This window comes from Canis lupus, chromosome 9 (genome assembly GCF_003254725.2).
Source record: "Canis lupus dingo isolate Sandy chromosome 9, ASM325472v2, whole genome shotgun sequence".
In the NCBI taxonomy this organism is placed as follows: domain Eukaryota; kingdom Metazoa; phylum Chordata; class Mammalia; order Carnivora; family Canidae; genus Canis; species Canis lupus.
In genome coordinates this window covers 56,124,856-56,144,250 of record NC_064251.1, presented here as the reverse complement: position 1 = coordinate 56,144,250, position 19,395 = coordinate 56,124,856, and the positions used below count along the sequence as shown (strand labels likewise).

Sequence of the window (19,395 nt, the reverse complement as noted above, 5' to 3'; positions counted from 1 at the left end):
TCAGAAATACCAGCTCTGCCCGCTCCTACCTGTGTGAGCTTGGGCCAGTTACTGAACCACTCGGACCTCTGTTTTCTGTCTATATAGTGAAGACTGGTGATAGCATCCCCCCCGCCAAGGTGGCTGGGAGGATTAAATAATGCCAAGTACAGTCAGTGTCGAGTATGGGACTGTCCTCTCCCCCTCTATACGCCGACACCTCACCCTGCCAGAAGGACTTGCCCGCCAGAGGCTTCGGGCTATTCTGAGACAAAATCTCATCATCATTCAGTGTTCACACTCCTTCAACTGTGTCCCCGAGGCATTCCCCGTTCAGAACTGCCTTTCCACCCACACTTCCCACTGATATCAACATCCACCTTCTTTCTCCAACAGATGGGCCCCTCCAGTACACTCTTCTGATATCTGTTTTGTCAGCTCAGCATCCCCTTATCTGTTGGAGAACTAACTGACTCTTCCCCATCCCATATGGTTCTAGAGGAACTGTGTCCCTCACTCCACAGAGAAAGAGGAGACAAGATGTGGGCATATGACTTCAGAGGGCCAAACTCTTTCAATGCTTTTCTCTTTCAGTGTCTCCAGTGATTGGTCCTAGGCGGTGGACATGTAACTCAGCAGGGCCAATCAGAATCATTCTATAAGATTACTGTATAAATGCTGAGAGAGAAAGGGGCATTATTTCACATCTCTCGCATAAGGGATAGGATTTAAGGGCAATAGGCAACTGTTTTTACACTATGTGGAGGGAGACTGTGGTAGGAGAGGATGAAGCCAACTTATAGAGATAAGTAGCAGTGAAAGAAGGAGCAAGAGTGTAAGTAACATTGCCTTGGCCCCTAGATCCAGCTATTCCTGAAGCTGATGTTAACCTCTAGATTCCCTTGATGAATTCCCTCCCACTTTTGACTAGCCTGGGTAGGTATTTGAGTTGAGTCACTTGTAACTCAGTCTTGGTTACTGCCATGGATGACTTAGTATGCTGAATGGAAACACTTAAATCATTCTGCAGCTTCCACGTGTCAGGCCCTGTGCTGGTTTGAAAGACAAAGTCAGACACTAAAGTGGTAAGGACAGATTCTAATCAGTAATATGCTATTGCAGTGTAAAGTGAGTTCAACTCTGATCTGTACAGAAGTGAATGGATGTTTTATTTTTATTTTTTTTAAAGATTTCATCCATTTATTATGAGAGACACACACAGAGAGAGAGGCAGAGACACAGGCAGAGGGAGAAGCAGGCTCCACGCAGGGAGCTCGATGTGGGACTCGATCCCAGGTCCCCAGGATCACGCCCTGAGCCAGAAGGCAGACACTTAACTGCTGAGCCACCTGGGCGTCCCTGAATGGATGTTTTAAAGGGAGCAGGAGGGACGCCTCAGTGGTTCAGCCGCTGAGCGTCTGCCTTCCGCTTAAGGCTTGATCCCTGATGCGGGGATCGAGTCCCACATCGGGCTTCCTGCAGGGGGCCTGCTTCTCCCTCTGCCTATGTCTCTGCCTCTCTTTCGGTCTCTCATGAATAAATAAATAAAATCTAATAAATACATAAACAAAGGGAGCAGGAAGGAACGGCAGTGTCTCAGAGAAGTGAAAAATCACCAAAGGTTGGTCAGTGTAATGCTGAGTAGACCAGCTGTGTGTGCCAGCTGGCAGTAATTGAAGTTAGGTGCCTGTCCTCCCATAGGGACTGGGAGACAGAGGCCTGATCCTTCTGGATCCTTCCTCTTTGAAGGAATGGCTTTCGGGTCTCCTGAGTTGTAGGAGACACAAATACATTTTTTTTAAAAATTTTTTATTTATTTATGATAGTCAGAGAGAGAGGCAGAGACACAGGCAGAGGGAGAAGCAGGCTCCATGCACCGGGAGCCCGACGTGGGATTTGATCCCGGGTCTCCAGGATCGCGCCCTGGGCCAAAGGCAGGCGCCAAACCGCTGCGCCACCCAGGGATCCCCCACAAATACATTTTTAAAGGACAGAGGAAGGATTCACAATTGTAAACCCCTTCTAGTAAATGCTCAGAGACAGGGTAGTGTGGGGGGGCCTCTGGTCAGGTGGTGGCTAAGACAAACAGTAAAATTTGTTTTTTAAAGATTTTATTTATTCATGAGAAACACAGAGAGAGAGGCAAAGACATAGGCAGAGGGAGAAGGAGGCTCCCTGTGGGGAACGGATGCAGGACTTGATCCTGGGACTCTGGGATCACTCCCTGAGCCAAAGGCAGACGCTCAACCACTGAGCCACCCCAGGTGCCCAAGTGGTTGTTTTAATGTAGGGGAGGGAGATGGACAAAATCACTTGCGGTAAGAGCCCGTAGTAGGGCTCTTATAGGCCAAGTTTGTGGCCTAGTTGAGAAGAGGCCTCAGGGGAGCGTGGCTAGAGTTTGGTCAAGGCACACACACCTGGCATCTTTGGGGAACAGCTCTCCTCAATTGGGTGCAGCCTTGGAAGTACCTCAGGAGCCTGGAGGGCAAAGCCACCCTCCCAGCTACTTCTCCGTCTCTCCCTGCTTGTGCCTTAATTCCTTTGCTCTGCTACAGCTGCAGGGAGGTGCTTAACCGCTCTCCCTGTAAAGCCCTTCTAGCTGAGCCCTCTGTCGACAGTGTTCCTTCCGCAGCTTACCCATAGCCAGCCTGGAAGCTTTGTCTTTTTTTTTTTTTTTAATATTTATTTATTAATTTTAGAGAGGAGGGGCAGAGGGAGTGGGAGAGAGAGCATCTCAAGCAGACTCCCCACTGGAGCTTGATCCCTCGACCCCAAGATCATGACCTGAGCCAAAATCAAGAGTCAGACGCTCAAGCGACTGAGTGGCTCAGGCACCCCCTGACAGCCTTCTTTTACTGGCTCCAGCTCACAGGTCTCGGCTCAAGAGAAGCCCTCCCTGCCTGCTCAGGGACACCACGCCTCTTACCACCAGGCTGAAGGTGCCCTTCCCTCACAGAAACAGTTGTCCAACTAACTTCTGTCTCCTAGGGCCCCACTCTACTCCTACCGGCCCCAGGAGGTGCTCTCTCTGCTCCGTGCTCACACAGAACATTGTGTCTACCATCAGACTGCACCACCCCAGGCAGGTGGCCTGTGGGGCTGCTGCAGCTGTATCCCAGTGTCGGGGCACGGGAGAGTGCAGAGAATGAGGGGAGGCAGGTCCTTCAGCCCCATCTGCCACTTGTCCCCAAGCTGGGCACACAAATCCACCCGATGCATGCTCCCCATTGCAGGTCCCCTCCTTCAAGGCCCAGTGCTTGAAATGGCTCCAGCCCCTCTCCTGACCCCACCCCTTTTGCAAAAAAGACACTGCTCTTTCCACTTTGCACAAAAATGTATTTCTGTGACATCCCAAAGTACATTTACCCAGGCCCCAGGTGGTAAAGCAACGCGATGTGAGCTCTGCCCAGGCACTGGCTCACGCCAGGTGAACACGGAGGGGAGGGGCAGATGTGGCCTGTCTGCCGAGCTTGGGAAGCACAGGGCAGCTGCCCCCTTCCCGGGGCTGGCAGGGACAGACTTCAGGGGAGAAGGCCTGGTGTCTCTCCCTTGGACTGCTCATCCAGCCTGTTCTGTCACGAGGCAGAAATGCCAGGAGAGTCCAAAAGCAGGCCCAGGGAAAGAAGAAGGAAGAGAGGTCATCCCCGAGGGGGTGCCTGCAGAGTCGGCCTTGCTTCCCTAGTGCCTTGTTCTGGAGGGGCCTCCTCACCACTGCCTGTCTCCAGAGAAGCAATTCGGAGTTACGTCAAGGGAGGACCACAAGATATTTCAAGATACATTTGTAGCTCATACTTCTCTGAAACACAGCACAGAGGCTCCCAAGGTAGCCTGGGGGCAGGGAAGAGGGGCTCAGAAGGGCCACGTGGGGCCACTGCAGGCTGTGCCCAGTGCTGGTCTGGAGGCAGCTGCCTGTTGCTGCAGGTCCAGCTGGAGTGGGGACCTCCTGCCTGAGAGAAGTGTGGGGTCCTCCGGGCAGCGGGGAAGGTGAGGGGGCATGGCAAATGAGGCCGGCTCAGTTCTGCTGGTGGGGTGCTGGGGCACCATGGGTGCTGCGGGCAGGGGAAGGGCTGGGGAGTGAGGAACAAGCCCCTGGCCCTGGCGGTGCTGGCTTCCAGGGCCGGGGTGGGTGCTGAATATGTTTGGCAGAAGGGGCAGTGGAATCTGCCTGAGTTCTGACCAGCCCTGGGCTGGGGCCTTCAGTAGCCTGGGACCTGGTGGGAGACCAGGAGGCAGCCTCCATAGCAGCGTGGCCTCAGGCAGGCCTGACCAGAGAACGGCGGGGCCCCTGGGAGCCCCGCTCCTGAGGGTCCTCTGGGGCTGGGGCTGCCTGGGCCTGGGCACTCATTTCCTTGCCCCAGACAGCCCGTGGCTGGGAGCACCAAGGCATTCAGGAGGCCCAGTGGGGCTGGTTTTCATCCCAAACCCCATCGGCCATACCCAGGAGCCCAGATGGGGTTCTCAGGCTTTGACGGGTGGGTTGGGGTGCTGGAGTGGGCTGTCAAAAGCCCTCTGCCTCTCCTAATGGGAAGCGAGGCCAGGGTCTGAGGTCACTGGGAAAGGACCAGACTCACAACGTTAGAGGCATTTAGTCTGAGGGGAGTAGGAGTGAGTGGCAGCAATGAAGGCTTGGAGTTGGGGCTTGAGGTGGCCGAGGAAGCTGCGGGGACTCAAGGAGTGTTTCTTTTGTTTTTGTACAGAAATCATACACACAAAACTTCACACTTCCTAACCAAAAAAAAATTATATATATATATATATATATATAATATATATATATATATAATATATATATATCTCACTAATGTTAAGGAAAAGCGTCGGTTGTGCAAAAGTCCCCCTGTGTCCCTTCATCCAGCGGGAGGCTCCCCGGTGGGGGTCTGCCAGCTGGGCTGCTTGAGAGCTTCCTCCTGGCCTTGTGGTCCAGAGCCGTGGTGGCCGTAGGGGCAGAGGCCTCTATCTGGACGTGTCCATGTTCTCCTCTTTAAAGTTACTGCAGTGCTCAATCACCTTGCTGGAGACCACAGGAGAGAGAGGATCAGAGGGCAGTCTTGGGTCGGGTGGGCCTGGCCCCTCCTGGCTGATGAGGCCAATGGGTTTGCTAACAAATGTCCACAGTAATGCTGACACTGACTGAGGAGATTCCTGCCCAGTGCCTAGGAAATGGCACCTGTGGCCACCAATACTATCAGGCCCCTGTGCTCCCCTCCTTCCTCCCTGGGACCCCCTTCCTTACCTCTCAGCCCCAGGGCGTCTCTGGCTAGGGGCTCCCCTGAAATGGCTCAGGCTTGACCTTCACAACCCTCTCTGCTCCTTTCTTGAGCACCACCTGCTTTCTTCACTTTCCCCCTACCTACCCAGGCAGCCTACTAGTGATCTCCAAACTGCCTGCATGTCAGATTTGCCCAGAGATCCCGATCTCGAGGAGGTCCGGGTGGGGCTGGGGCAGCCATGCCAGCAATAGGGCTCCTGACACCCTCCACGCGGCCAGGCCAGGCCCAGCACCATGGTCTTGGGAACCACCACTGGTGCTCAGAGCCACAGTCTTGTGCCCCCTCCAGACTGACCCTTGAGAACCACTGCCCTACTGCAGTTAGGTATCACCTGGGACCTCGGATGGCCTTCCGGCTCAACGCTATGCCTTTGAGTTGGTTGGAGGTAGGAGTGGTGTTCACTGTAGCCTCCATGTGCTAAAGAGGTGCCTACTGCCTTTTAGGAAGTAAGGGGTGCCCGGAGTGGTACAGGAGTGGGATGGGCGGAATGACTTCTGAGCTCCCCTTGGTGTCACAACCTCATTCAGACAAGCCGGCCAGCTGGGATACATGTCTCAGGTCTTACAGAGATGTTCAGAGGAACTGGAGTAGGTTACGGGTCAGTCTTACCCAGCTTCTCAAATCTCCTGGGATCCCTGTTGATAATGAATATTCCCAGGCCCCAATCCCAGATCTACTGGGAAAGAAAATCTAGGATGGGCCTGTGCATTTTTAACATCTTTTCAGGTGATTCTTCAGGGAGATTACATTTGAGAACCACTCATTTTTACCATTCTCAAACTGAGAGGAATCTGTCAATTATTGTTTATGAAGCGCCTTTTGCTAAAGGAACTGCAGAAACGGCAGATGCTGCACAGCCCAGTGAGTCCCTGTTTGGGTGCTTCTGAGTCCCAGATCCCTGCTCCTGATACTCCTGATTCTACACCGGGCTCAGAACTGGGGTCAATGTAACTGTGCTCCCTTCTGGAATGGATCCTGGAGGAAGCAAGGTTGTTACTGCTGATGCCACATGCAGCATTCCTGAGAGTTGCTCATACCCGGACTGGTGCGAGATCAAGGATGATGGGGTTTCAGGCACGGGAGTGAAACCGCATAGCAGCTGGCCCTGGCAACTCTGCCCTGTGCAAACCCATTTGCCTTCGCCCGCCAGTTCTCTAGAATATACTTTATCACACAGTATTCTCTTTCTTTGGAAGGTCTTTGGCCAAAAATGATGAATTTTGAGCTGACTTGGTAAGGGCCAGGGGGAGAGGATGGAAATCATTGGGAGTAAGAGAAAACGAAGTTTACAGGAGGGCAGTGATGCTCCTCATGGAGCTGGGTGAGCTAGTTTCTGGCCACACTGTGGCCAAATGACACTGAGGGAGGCCCCTGCTGGAAAGCAGTACACTATCCACCTCCACACTCCACCCTGAGTTGCCCGAGTGGCCCCCACTCCCCCACACTGAGGCTGCAAGCAGAAAAACTGGCTGTCTCTTACCGGGCCATTTCCTTCGTCTCCTGCCGAGCAGTTGCCATCTTGATCATGTCCCTCAGCAGGGGCAGCCCCCCTTCTTTGATCAGCAGGGGGCAGTACTTGTCCGCTGCAGGGAGGGGCAGACAGGGGATCAGGCTGGTCTTCCAGCAGCCTGTGGCCCAGAACCCACCCTTGCTGTGAAGGATGCCCTGGGGTGGGGGTGTGTGGGGGTGAGGAGAGGGGAGTAGGGGGGTGGATACACAGGCCTGGGGGAGGGCAGTGAAGGCGCTGCTGCACCAGGGAACCGTCTGTTGGGATTCTTGGGTCCACTGGGGGAACAAGGGGTGAGTCCTTGAAAAAGGCTACTTTGGGACGCAGCCACATTTCTTTCTTTCCACAGCTCACCCCAAGGGAAGTAACAGCCATACTAGTGGCTTCTATCCTCTGAGAAGTTTTTGTAAAAATACAGATTCCCAAGCCCTGCCCTCAAGTATTCTGAATCAACAGACCCAGGAACCTGTATTTATTTGTTTTTTTTTTTAATTTTATTTATTTATTCATGACAGAGAGAAAGAGAGAGAGAGACAGGCAGAGGGAGAAGCAGGCTTTGTGCAGGGAGCCCGACGCGGGACTCGATCCTGGGTCTCCAGGATCACACCCCGGGCTGAAGGCGGCGCTAAACCACTGGGCCACTGGGGCTGCCCTGTATTTTTTAACAATATACTACAAGGTGATTCTGGTGGCCAGCCGGGCTGGAACCAGCATTCCTTCCTATTATTGGGTGGTTTACGGTTCACACAAATAAAGCACATTCTAGTGCTCAGGATCCAGGGCTTTATGCTCCATGGAGAACATGGGCATTTCAGTGGAACACCACCACCCCTGCCCCTATGTAGTCAGAGCTACTTTTATGCTCTCCATTTTACAGATGAAAGAACTGAGGTTCAAAGGGATGAAGCAATTCATCCAAAGTCATTCTTGGTGCTTGTCCAAAGGAGTCTCAGCTCAGGGCTCTTTTGTCTATACTACAACAGTGCCTCTCTGAGGTCTGGTGCTGGTAGTCTGGTAACACTAACCTCAAGTAGTAATGAAAAAGGGTAATGCTTATTGAAGAGTTGGTATGGGTCAAGCACTGTTCCAATCACTTTACATACCTTATTTGACAGAAATCCCATTTTTATCCCATTTTAAAGATGAGGAAATTGAGGCACAGAGAGGTTGAGAAACCTGCTTAAAGTAACACAGCAAGTGGGAGAGCCATGGTTTGAAGCCAGGTATCTGCCCCCAGAGCCCGCACTCCGAGTCACTCTGCCAGTTAACGGGACTGAGCAGGATCCAGGCCCCAGGCTGGGCGCTTTATGCTGGTTTTCTTTTCACATCAATCTTATGAGGTAGGCCTTAATCCTGTCCCCATTCTATGGAGGAAACTGAGGCCCAGAGAGGTTAAATAACCTCACATAACCAGTAGGAGAGAGAACGATGGTCAAACCTGTCCTGCCATCAAGCTCTCCTGGTGCTCTACCTTCTTTCTCTCCCTGCCAGAGCCACTTGGCAGAGGATGGTTCAGGCTCTTCTATGGGAGGATGGGATGCTCTTTGAGGAATAAAGTTAGAATTGGGGATGCCTGGGTGGCTCGGCGGTTGAGTGTCTGACCCAGCTCAGGGTGTGATCCTGGAGTCCTGGGATCGAGTTTTGCATCAGGCTCCCTGCGGGAAACCTGCTTCTCTCTCTGCCTGTGTCTCTGCCTCTCTCTCTGTGTCTCACGAATAAATAAATAAAATCTTAAAAAAAAAAAAAGTTAGAATTGTTTTAAAGTCCTCTCCTGTTCCCTTGGAAGTCTGTTTCCTCAGGGGTTAGTTCTTTGAGTTGGTCTTACTCTGTCTTCCAGAAGGCCTGGAGATTTTTGACTATTCACTTATGTGGAAGCAGGCGGCATTAAGAAAGCTGTCTGGGAACTCTGGATGGGCTGTCTGGCCTGCTAGGCTTGCTTCTGGTGATGAGGCAGGCCCCACCATTATGCTGGACATGCCACAGATGCTGGAAAGGGGAGGGCTGTGCTCCTAGGCACAGACACCGGGGCCACCTCTCTTAGAACTCCTCACCCGGGTTATGAGCTCCCTGAGGACAAGTTGGCTCGCAACCAGGTGAGCATCCCTGTGTCTGAACAAAGGGCAAGTGTGTACTCACGGTAGACAGACACAAGGTTGTACAGGGCCCAGGTGGCCCAGTGCTGGCTGACAGGGGAGATGCCCTGGGGAAGGAGGCGAAGAATTGGCTCAAAGGACCTGTAGAAAGAGAGATCAAAGTCACTTCTAATGCCAGGGGGTGGGGGAGTGCATCTTCTCCTATTGGAGGGCTCTCCTCCCTGGAGGGTTCCACAGGCCACCCATGAGCAGGCTAGTAGGATGCAGCAGAGGCAGAGGCATCTGGCCTTCAGGCTCCACAGAGGGAGCTCGCTAGTGAGAGAGGTCAGGAGCATGGGCATGTAAGGGAGGTAGGAGGGACATAGATCAGGTGGTGTAGAAATAGGGGAGCTTGGCAAGGACGAGAGACCCATTCTTGGGGAGACAGAGAGAAGTACCCTGAGAAACAGAAGTGTGACTGTACTTCTTATAATGGCCTTTGCAGGCTATCTGGAGTCATGGTCTGAGCCTGAAAAATGTACGTGCAAAGCCCCTGGGCCAGTGATTCCCCTTCACATTTCCTTGGGAACAGCTGTCACCAGAGCATCAGCAAAGCCACACGGGTCCAATTCTCCCAATATGGGTTTTCAATGTCAATGTCAATCAGGACAAGATGGCTCATCCGCACCCAGAAAGTGACCCAGTCATAGAACAAGGAGAGAGACCCATGCCCTAGAAGACCTGACACTAGCTGCATTGTAAACAATTAAATCAGAGTAGAGGGAAACTGCTGGGAAGGGAGGCGCCACACTGTGAGCAGAGATTCTTTCCGGGAACGAGCTCATGAGTGGTTTCTGTTCTGTTTCCTAGAGTGTGTTTGTATTTTCCTCTTCTTTCTTCCCACAGGTAAACATGTCTCAAATGTTTGTCAATGGCAAACTTTGCATCCACACAGGTGTTGATGTGTGTGAAAGACGTGCCCAGCCTTATGGGTAAGATGTGTGCTGTGTGCTGTGCGTGAGCTTTGTGCCTCAGCGAGAGCTGTAAAGGGGACTAGAAGGAAGGCAGGAGGCTCTCCCCAGGCCTCGTTGGGCATGAGTGACCTGTCTCCCCATGGACCCCGCCCACACACCACCCCGCACCTGTAATTGATGTTTCTCCGAGAGTTGACATCCCAGCTCTGGATGGCTGCCCACATGCGCTCCTCCACCTCCTCTCGCTGGGGCTCACAGATGCCCCACGCCTCAGGCCCATCAAACATGATGTGGGAGAGTACGCCGCAGGCATTGTAGGAAACCTCGATCCCATCAGCCTTGCTCTCCAGCAGGTTGCTGCCAAGAAGAGAGAAAAATCCCTCCAAGTCCCTCTTCAGACCCCAGCTGCTGAACCCCAGCTTATAGACCAGATGCCAGAGGTATCACTGATTTCTCTATTATCCATACCCAAGTGACTTCTAAAGATCTGAGGTCGCTGAAGACACAGCTACAAGAGGATCATTTATGGAGGCTTGAAAGAAACCACATGTAGACACAAGGGGACATTTCTTTCTTTTTTTTTTTTTTGCAAACACACGAGCATTTATTTACAAGCTCGAGCTTGGGTCCAAGTATACTCAACACAGCGGAGCAGGGACTTGGACGCAAGGGGACATTTCTAACAGAAACTTAGGCAGAGAGCAGTTGCTGCAGCTGAACACAGACCAGAGCCCTGAACATCCTGGCAGCCAAGGCAAAAAGAGAAAGGAAAGAAATACCCACCTGAAGACACTGATAAATTGGGAAGTCATTAGCTGAGGCCGCAGCTCCTTCACCTCTGCCACATTCCCCAAGAGTCCTAGCATATTCCGATGCAGTTCCTGCTTCTCTGGGAATTCCTGGCAAAATGAGAGCCAATGGGGCCACTTCAATTAGCACTTAGTGTCTGGTTTGATTTTTGTTTTGAAGTTCTGGTATTGTTAACCTAGAAACCTTATGGGTATCTGGCCATTCCAACCAGACAAAGAGGGGGAGCAACAGCCTGCCCTCATACCTTCTAGTGTACCTAGTACAGCACTGGGTATATACCGTATGGATTTTTTTTTAAAGGTTTATTTATTCATGATAGACATAAAGAGAGAGAGAGAGGCAGAGACACAGGCAGAGGGAGAAGCAGGCTCCATGCCAGGAGCCCGACACAGACTCCGCGCCCTGGGCCAAAGGCAGGCGCCAAACCACTGAGCCATCCAGGGATCCCCTATACCATATGGCTTAAAATGGTGAGGACTCCTTGCTACAAAATCAAAGGCTGAGTCGAGATCTGACCTATAAACTTCCAACTAGGACAAATGTGGTTCTATTTGCCAAAAACTCAAAATATTAGTTTAAGGGAAAATTTATAAAAACTAAAGTAAGAAAACGAGTTTTATTTATTTTTAGAATTGCTACTCCTTATTTTTTAAAAAGTAAGCTCTATGCCCAATGTGGGGCTTGAACTCACGACCCTGAGTTCAAGAGTCACATGTTCTACCAATTGAGCCAGGCAGGTGCCCCAAGGATGAGTTTTAAAAGACTGTCCTACTGGTCAGAATGCTGTCCAGTGGACCCCGGCCAGACTGTGGGCAGTCTGAGAAATTGGTGCAGAGAATGATGGGACTGGGTTTTCCCTTGGAGGGAGGGCTCTAAGGAGGTGTGGGCCTGTTAAGTCGGCCCCTGCCGCCCTTCTGTGGGAACCAGGGGGAGAGGGGTTGCTGATAGATCTGGCTGGTAGGATGCCTAAGGACAGAAGAGTGGCCATGTGGGTGGTTAAGGAGGCTGCTGCCACTGGAGATGGGCAGTACCTTCAGGCAGTCCAGGAATAGCTTCATGCCATTGAAATTGAGGAACATCTCGCAGTTGTCAGGTGTCTCGTCTGTGATGTTCCACAGGGCACTCCAGGAGAACTCCATCACCTGGTCACACTGAAGGGTGGGGGGTGCTCAGCATGGTTCACCTGGAGGGCCGTGCAGGCCCCTGGCACCCATGAGGGCATCCCCTGACAAAATATGGGTATCCTCCAGGGGCAAACCACCCCTTCTCAGGCTAGGGAAGGTCAGAGTGGCTTCATGAAGACTTGACTTACTATCTTGTCCAGCAGCTTCTTCTGAATCAGCTTCAGCATGGTCTGTGGGCAAAGAAGAAAACTTGCTGGGGGGAATGGGGACACAGGCAGGGCTTGGCTCAAGAGCTACTGTGTCCCCCAAGAACCAAGATGGAGAGAGGAGAGTCAGCACTTCTACTCCTGGCTAATGCATCCTGACGAGACCAAATCTGCCTTATCTGGTCTGGGGGAGCTGTTTGAAGAGGTACAAACCACATAGACTTGGTCCCTACCATCTGAAGGCCTGGGTGCTAGTCCCAGCTGCACCCTGGTTCCCCGTGTAGCTTTGGGTCTGGGCCCCGCCCCTCTGTGGGCTCCAGCCTGTCCAGTGACAAAGTAAAAGGAGGAGGCTAGATACTCCTTCCTCATTCTTTCCTTCTGTTCTTCAGCAAATACTTACCTCTCCACTGTGCATCCTAGGCCGCACACTAGGAAGTGCTGGGGATGGTGTGACGGGAGAAGGAACAAAGATGGTGTCTTTCCCTCCAGAACTCACAACCCACTGGGGAGGCCAATATTAAACAGACACTTAGTGAGAAAGACCTAACAGGGGACCTGGTCTGAGGAGCCAGGAGTGGCTTGGACGGTGGGAGACCCAATGGGCAGCTGGAGTGGCCAGGAGAAGGTGCCAGTGTGCTCTAGGCAGAGCAAATCTCTAGGGACATAAATCAGGTTCAAGGTGAGGAGAGTCTTTCTTTGGTCTAGCCTAAATCCAGCATGCAGTAGAGGGCTCTGGAAAAGGCTGGCTAGGAGGGAGGGAGAAAGGGGAGGCAGGGCAGCCCGAGGGCACGCACCACGACAAAGCCCATCTTCCCCACAGCCTCCTTGTGGTCATTGTCCACCTGGCAGACCAGGGCGTTGCACAGGTGCACAGCGATGCGCTGGATGGATTCATCCTGCCGCGTGGGGTTGAGGATGCTTAGCAGGAGCTCGTTGACCCGGCGGTACTGGAACTCCAGCTCCTCGGGGATGCTGAAGTTACAGAGGGTCAGGCAGCAGTTCCGCTGGACCTGGGCCGGGACACAAGTGAAGCAGTCAGGGTCAGACTGGGAGCTGGGCTTTATGGGGTGCTCTCAAGGCATGTGAGATCACCCAGAACTGTGGTGGTCTAGGAAGGCTTTCTGGAAGAGGAGACTCCAAGGCTTTTTTTTTTTAAATTAAAAAAAGAGTGAAATATAATCTTCATACATAAGAGGGCATAGAACACAAATGTGTAGTTTTACGAGCATTTATGACGCTAACAAGCTTTTCAGTAACCAGGTAACCACTACCTGGGTCAGGAAAATAGAATACTGCCAGCACCTGGAAGTCCCCATAGGTCCCCTCCTAGTCATCATCAGCCCATCTTCCACTATAGAGAACTACTCTCCCTGCTATTCTGTATGAAAGATTCTTTAGCATCTTGCTTATTGTTGTTCAACCATAGGTTTGCAAGATCAACTATGTTGTTCTGAATAGCTGAAGAGCATTCATTTTGGCACTGCATTAAGGTGCTTCGATTTATTCATCCATCCTGTTGTTGATGGACATCTGAGGGGGCTTCCGTGTTTGGCTACTTCAATGTCTCATGCATGCATCCTGGTGTCCATGCACATGGGCTTCTGGGTCACATGGCGTGCATGTCTTCAACTTGACCACAACTCCAGATTGTTCACCAAAGTGGCTGTACCAGTTTACGGTCCCAGTGGCAGAGTAGGAGGCCTAACACGGCTGGACATCTTTGATTTCTTTTCTTTTTTTTAAATCATCCAAGACCTAATAGCCACTTAATTTTTTAAAAGATTTTATATATGAGAGATACAGAGAGAGAGGCAGAGACACAGGCAGAGGGAGAAGCAGGCTCTACGCAGGGAGCCCGATGTGGGACTCGACCCCAGGTCTCCAGGATCACACCCTGGGCTGAAGGCAGGTGCTCAACCGATGAGCCACCCAGGTGTTGTCTGTGGGCTTTTAAATTTTTTTTCAAGTATTCTCGGAGCATTTGCCTGTAATTTAATTTCTTTCCATCCTTTCTTGTTAGATTTGGGGAGATCATTGTATTTTATTAATTACATAATTTATAATTTATTTATTTCTTTTAAAAATTATTTATTTATTTATTTATTCATGAGAGACACACAGAGAGAGAGGCAGAGACACAGGCAGAGGGAGAAGCAGGCTCCATGCTGGGAGCCTGATGTGGGACTCAATTCCGCAACTCCAGGATCATGCCCTGGGCAGAAGGGAGGCGCTCAACCGCTGAGCCACCCAGGCATCCCTAATTATGTAACTTAGAGATGTATCACCCTTAGTTATCTCTTTTTTCCCCAAAATATATATATATTTTTTAATTTGAGAAAAAAATGTATTTTAAATTACAAGAGCTAATACTTATTCACTATAAACGTTCAAGTAGTAGTATTTGAGTGAAAAGTTAAAGTCTCTCACTTTATTCCCTAGAAGTAATGGCTGTTAAAAGTTTGGTGCACATTCTTCTAGATTTTTCTATTATGCACATGCAAATATATACTTGGGGGAGAGGAGACGGAAAAAAAAGATATTATATATATTGGTCCAAAACTTTTCACTTATCAATATACAGTGGACATTTTTTCACACTGTGTGGATGGACTGTATGTTACTTTTCCAGGTCCCTATTGCTAAAACATTCTGGTTTTCTCTAATTTTCTTTAATTTAAAAAGGTGGATGTATTATATATTTTTCCTCTAAAAACATTTGAATTGTGGAATACATAGGCCCAAAGATAAATGCATTTACAGTTTTGGCAAATTCTGCCAGTTGTTCATACCTTACCAGTGGGAAGTAGGCAAAAGTGCTCTCTACGGACTCCCGTCAATATTGGGGACCATTGGTCTCTTGAAATGAAATGTGATCTATCATTATTTTAATTTTCATTTCTCTGATAGGGTTTAAAGATTTTATTTATTCATGAGAGACACAGAGAGAGAGAGAGAGAGAGGCAGAGACACAGGTGGAGGGAGAAGGAGAAGCAGGCTCCCTGCGGGGAGCCCAATGCAGAACTCCATTCCAGGACCCCTGGGATCATGACTTGAGCCCAAGGCAGATGCTCAACCACTGAGCCACCCAGGCGCCCCTGACAGAGTTTATTATTTTGTTTGGGAGTCTTCAACTAGCATTTTTTTCCCCAAAAAAGACACCCCTTTTTCCTGGTTATAAAATCAATCTCAACGTAGAAAATAGCTACTCTAAACCCTGGAGTTTAAAGGCATTGGAAAAGCAGGTCTTCTCATCCTTGCAGAGGCTATATATCTCTACCAAAGCCTTGCTGGAGGTTAATTCGAGAATACATCCCAAATGCTTTAAAAATACACCTATCCATTCATTGCTTGGGCAATTCCACTTTTAGTCATGTATTTGAAGGATAATCAATGGAGTATAGTCAGCAAAACCTTATCTGAAATAGCAAATAATAAGAAAGTAACCTAAATATTCAACCACCCAGGCTGATTCAGTAACCGGAGCCTGGGCCAATGGGGATAGGGCTTGGCCACTGCCTCCCAGCTCTAGCGCACAGTTGGCACCAGAGCGGCCTTCCCTGGGTGAGGATACTGAACACTCTGCTGACAACAACAACTAGAAAACAATGGTTAGACCCAGCTGTGAGGGGGAGGCGAGCTGGACTGTGAACAACTCTCACTCTGTAGTTAACACATTTTCATATTACGGCTGACCCTCGAACAACCTGACAGTTGGGGCACTGGCCTCCTCCCCACCCACTCCCTTGCAGCTGAAAATCCGCTTGTAACTTCTGACTCCCCCCAAAACTTCACCACTAATAGCCTACTGTGGACTTCAAGAACCCCTTACTGATAAGCATCAATGGCCAATTAGCATATTTTGTGTATTGTATGTATCATGTACTGTAGTCTTATAATAAAGTAAGCTAAAGTAGGGATCCCTGGGTGGCGCAGCGGTTTGGTGCCTGCCTTTGGCCCAGGGCACGATCCTGGAGACCCAGGATCGAATCCCACATCGGGCTCCCGGTGCATGGAGCCTGCTTCTCCCTCTGCCTGTGTCTCTGCCTCTCTCTCTCTCTGTAACTATCATAAATAAATAAATTAAAAAAAAAAAGATTAAAAAAAAAAGTAAGCTAAAGTAAAGAAAATGTGAGAAAATCATAAGGAAGAGAAAATACATTGGCATTGTACTGTATTGTCAAATAAAATCTGCATCCAGGGGCACCTGGGTGGCTGTTGGTTAAGCATCCAACTCGATTTTAGTTCTGGTCATGATCTCAGGGTCATGAGATCAAGAGCTCTGCATGGGATTCTGTGCTGGGCAGAGCCTGCCTGAGAGTTTCTCACACTCTCTTCCTATGCCCCTCCCTCTGCTCCTGCTTGATTTCTCTCAAGTAAAAAAATAAATCTTTTTTTTTTTTCAGGCGGAGCCTTTGTGGCTCAGTTGGTTGAGCGTCTGACTCTTGATTTCTGCTCAGGTCATAATCTCAGGAATCTAGGGATGAGCCCTGCATTGGGTTCTGTGCTCAGCATGGAGTCCACTTGTCCCTTTCCTTGCTCCTTCCTCTGCTCTTTCTCCCCCCCCCATACATAAATAAATAAAATCTTAAAAAAAAAAAATCTGCATCTAAGTGGACCCGCACGGTTGAAACCCATGTGGTTCAAGGGTCAATGGTACTTGAATTTGTTTTCTCAGCATTAGGTGTCTTACTTTTGAAAATAGAAAATAAATATTATTTTAAAAATTCTGTTGTAAAAACGTTTGTGAAATGGGAGATGTTCACAGTCATAAGACACTGATGAAATAAAAATCTATGTTATGCAAACAGTAAGTGCAGAATGACCCCATCTACTAAATAAACATGCACAGGCTAAATCCAGAACAACAGGTATCCAACATCAATAGTGGCTATCTCTGGGTGGCGGGATTGTTTTTTTTTTTCCTTTATATATGTAATTATAAATTTTCTAAGGTAAAAATTTTTGTCACTTTTATAATAAAATCAGCTATTGGAAAACAATCCCCCACCCAGCAGAGCATTACTGGGCAGAAGGGCTGAGGAGTCAGCCTGAGCAGAGGAACAGGGTCCCTGAGTGGAGGGTGGCAGTGGGTAATGGACTGGTCAGGTGGGGACTGGTCAGGTGGGGCCAGGTTACAGGGTCTTGAATGTCAGGTCCCAGAGTCTGGGAGTGAGCAGTGGGTAAGAGGGGTGGGGGTGGGGGCAGTACAGAGCCAGGCAAAAAAGGGTTCGAACAAGCATGGCCTCATGAGGGACTAGGTTTGTGAGGCTGGGACACAGGGTGAACAGGAGGAGGGGTGGCTGGGCCAGAGCATGCAGGGCCATAGTGGGCAGGGGGCTCACCGTCACCTCCTGGTAGGATTCCATGCCATTCAGCACCACCTGGATGACCTGTCGGCGCAGCTTGATGCTCTGCTCTGAGCGGTACTCGGAATTGGTCAGGTAGAAGAGGGCAGCGCTGCCTGTGACTTGAATGTTCTTGTCATACTTGTGGCACTTGAGGGCTGTGATGACCAGCTATATGAAGACAGGGTAGGCCTGGGTTGGCAAGTCCTGTTAGAGTTGTGCAAGGCCAGGCCTAGGGCTCTGCAAGTGGGCCTGGAGAGGTCCTCTGGGGTACAGCTTTCCCCAATCCTGTTCTCTGAGAGCAGAAGTGAGGGCTGGGGGCAGAGACTAGGGCAGGGCCACAGTTCTGGGAAAAAGACAGTGCTGGAATAAGGCCCTGCAGGCCTGGGGTTCAGGGGGGTAGGACTGCTCCTGTCCTGGGGAAGAGGTGCAGAGAAGAGATGGGGGCTCTGGGCACACAGCTCAACCAAGTCCAACACCTGCCAAGTGGGGATGGACAGGAGACCGAGGACCCCCAGGGCTGAGGCTGACCTTCAAGGCCCGAAGAAGCTGGTTGCAACGTTCGATACGCGCGATGTCAAAAAGCAGGTTGATGGCCCGTGAGGTAATCTCAGGCCTGTGCTCCGTATAGGCCTCTATGGCATTCAGCACCTGCTCCTCGTTTTTGTCACCACTTACCTGGAAATGGAACATGCTCAAAACCACCAGGAAGAAGCTAACTGGGGGATCCCCAGATGCCAGCTCCATCTCTAGGTCCAGGGCAGACACCTTGGGGCCCCCATCCCACCCCCTTCCCTGGTCCCAGGGCTCCCTATGCCTCCCCTCCCCGACTCCCTTTCTCACTTTGTAGGCGGGAATGTGTGTGAGGCGGCACAGAGAGGTCTCGAAGAGCCCTAGGAACTGCAGTGGCCTCTTCAGGGCCCGGAAAGGCATGATGCTGCTCTTGGAAGGCTCAATGCTGGGGGAAGAGGGTGTCAGGGTCAGTGGCGTATGGACTGGGGCTGCCCTGGGTTTAGGAGAACTTCTCCTTGGGGGTAACTAAGCATTTACTTGGGGCCCTCTTCTAGGCCTTCCTGCCTCATCTTTTTTTTTTTTTTCCTGCTTTTTAAGGACAGAGGACATAGATCCACACCTCCTGATGGAAGGGTAGCAAGGTCACATTGTATAACATGTGGGATGGGAGATATTGTTGCAGCCATCTTTGGAAAATACTATGTACCATTCTAGTGAGGATGTATTATTACCTTTATGTAAAGTTCAACCAACAATCATGAAGAGACACACCAATCAACCAAACCCTGTGAAAGTATGGCTGGGGGTAGGGCTTATAGCCAATTATAGCTGGATGGGTTTAAATCAGATCTCTCAACCAAACAAGCCAGGAAGTAACCTATCTGCTGTGAAACCTAATACATGGCAGATACTGCTGGCCCATCCAGTCACCACCCATCTCTAGCCAGTCTGAGCATCCTAATTTCCTGGTCACTCCTCAAGCTTGTACCTTCCAGCCTTTGTGTATGCTGTTCCTTCTGCTGGGATACCTTTCCTCTGGCAAACTCAGGAGCTTTCAGGACAGCTTGGATGTCATTCCTCCTTCCTCCATCCTGATCCTCAGGGCAAACCCACAGCCCTGTGCCTCCCCTACTGCGGTCCTAATGGCTCCTCTATCCCTACTAGTTCATACAGACTCAAAAGGGCAGGGCCTGATTCATTTCTTTATCTCCAGCACCCAGCATAGGACCTGGCATAGGGATGCTTGTTGGACACCCTGCTGGCAACCATGGCAGGTGGGTCCCCACCTAGTCTGCCCTGCCTCTTCGTCCATCTTAGAGATGCTGCAGTTCTCCAGGATCATGTGGCCAGAGATGTCCAGGGACATCAGGTTCCCCAGCTTTTGCACAAAGAGGCTCAGCACCTTGCGAGTCAGCTTGAACTTGTAGTAGCTGGAGAGGCGGTCTCGGGAGATGTCCAGGTGTCTGGAGATTGGAGTGGGGGTCACAGGTCAGGAGCTGGACACAGGTTGGGGCTGCCTCAGAGACCCTTGCTCCTTCAGCCCATGCCACAACTGCTCCAGGGCATTCTGGGGGAGAACCTGCTGGCACCCTAAG

At 50.5% G+C, this 19,395-nt stretch overlaps 1 protein-coding gene across 4 annotated transcripts in view; it reads right to left on the bottom strand.

The window, feature by feature from the left end:
* Positions 1-3,294: 3,294 nt before the first annotated feature.
* The window catches only part of ZER1 (zyg-11 related cell cycle regulator), a 30,842-nt gene continuing 14,741 nt past the window's right edge, over positions 3,295-19,395 (bottom strand). For 3 of the 4 annotated variants that reach the window (XM_025475377.3, XM_049115011.1, XM_025475378.2), the window contains exons 5-16: positions 19,087-19,263; positions 18,131-18,245; positions 17,819-17,965; positions 17,285-17,458; positions 12,737-12,952; positions 11,925-11,966; positions 11,644-11,763; positions 10,586-10,701; positions 9,971-10,159; positions 8,893-8,990; positions 6,730-6,832; positions 3,295-4,990 (exon numbers count right to left, since the gene is read on the bottom strand). In XM_025475377.3, the coding sequence (XP_025331162.1) occupies positions 4,933-4,990; positions 6,730-6,832; positions 8,893-8,990; positions 9,971-10,159; positions 10,586-10,701; positions 11,644-11,763; positions 11,925-11,966; positions 12,737-12,952; positions 17,285-17,458; positions 17,819-17,965; positions 18,131-18,245; positions 19,087-19,263 (1,555 nt within the window). In that variant the 3' untranslated portion in view covers positions 3,295-4,932. The remainder of the gene's footprint in view (positions 4,991-6,729; positions 6,833-8,892; positions 8,991-9,970; positions 10,160-10,585; positions 10,702-11,643; positions 11,764-11,924; positions 11,967-12,736; positions 12,953-17,284; positions 17,459-17,818; positions 17,966-18,130; positions 18,246-19,086; positions 19,264-19,395) is intronic. The other variant, XM_025475379.3, reaches the window with a different exon arrangement.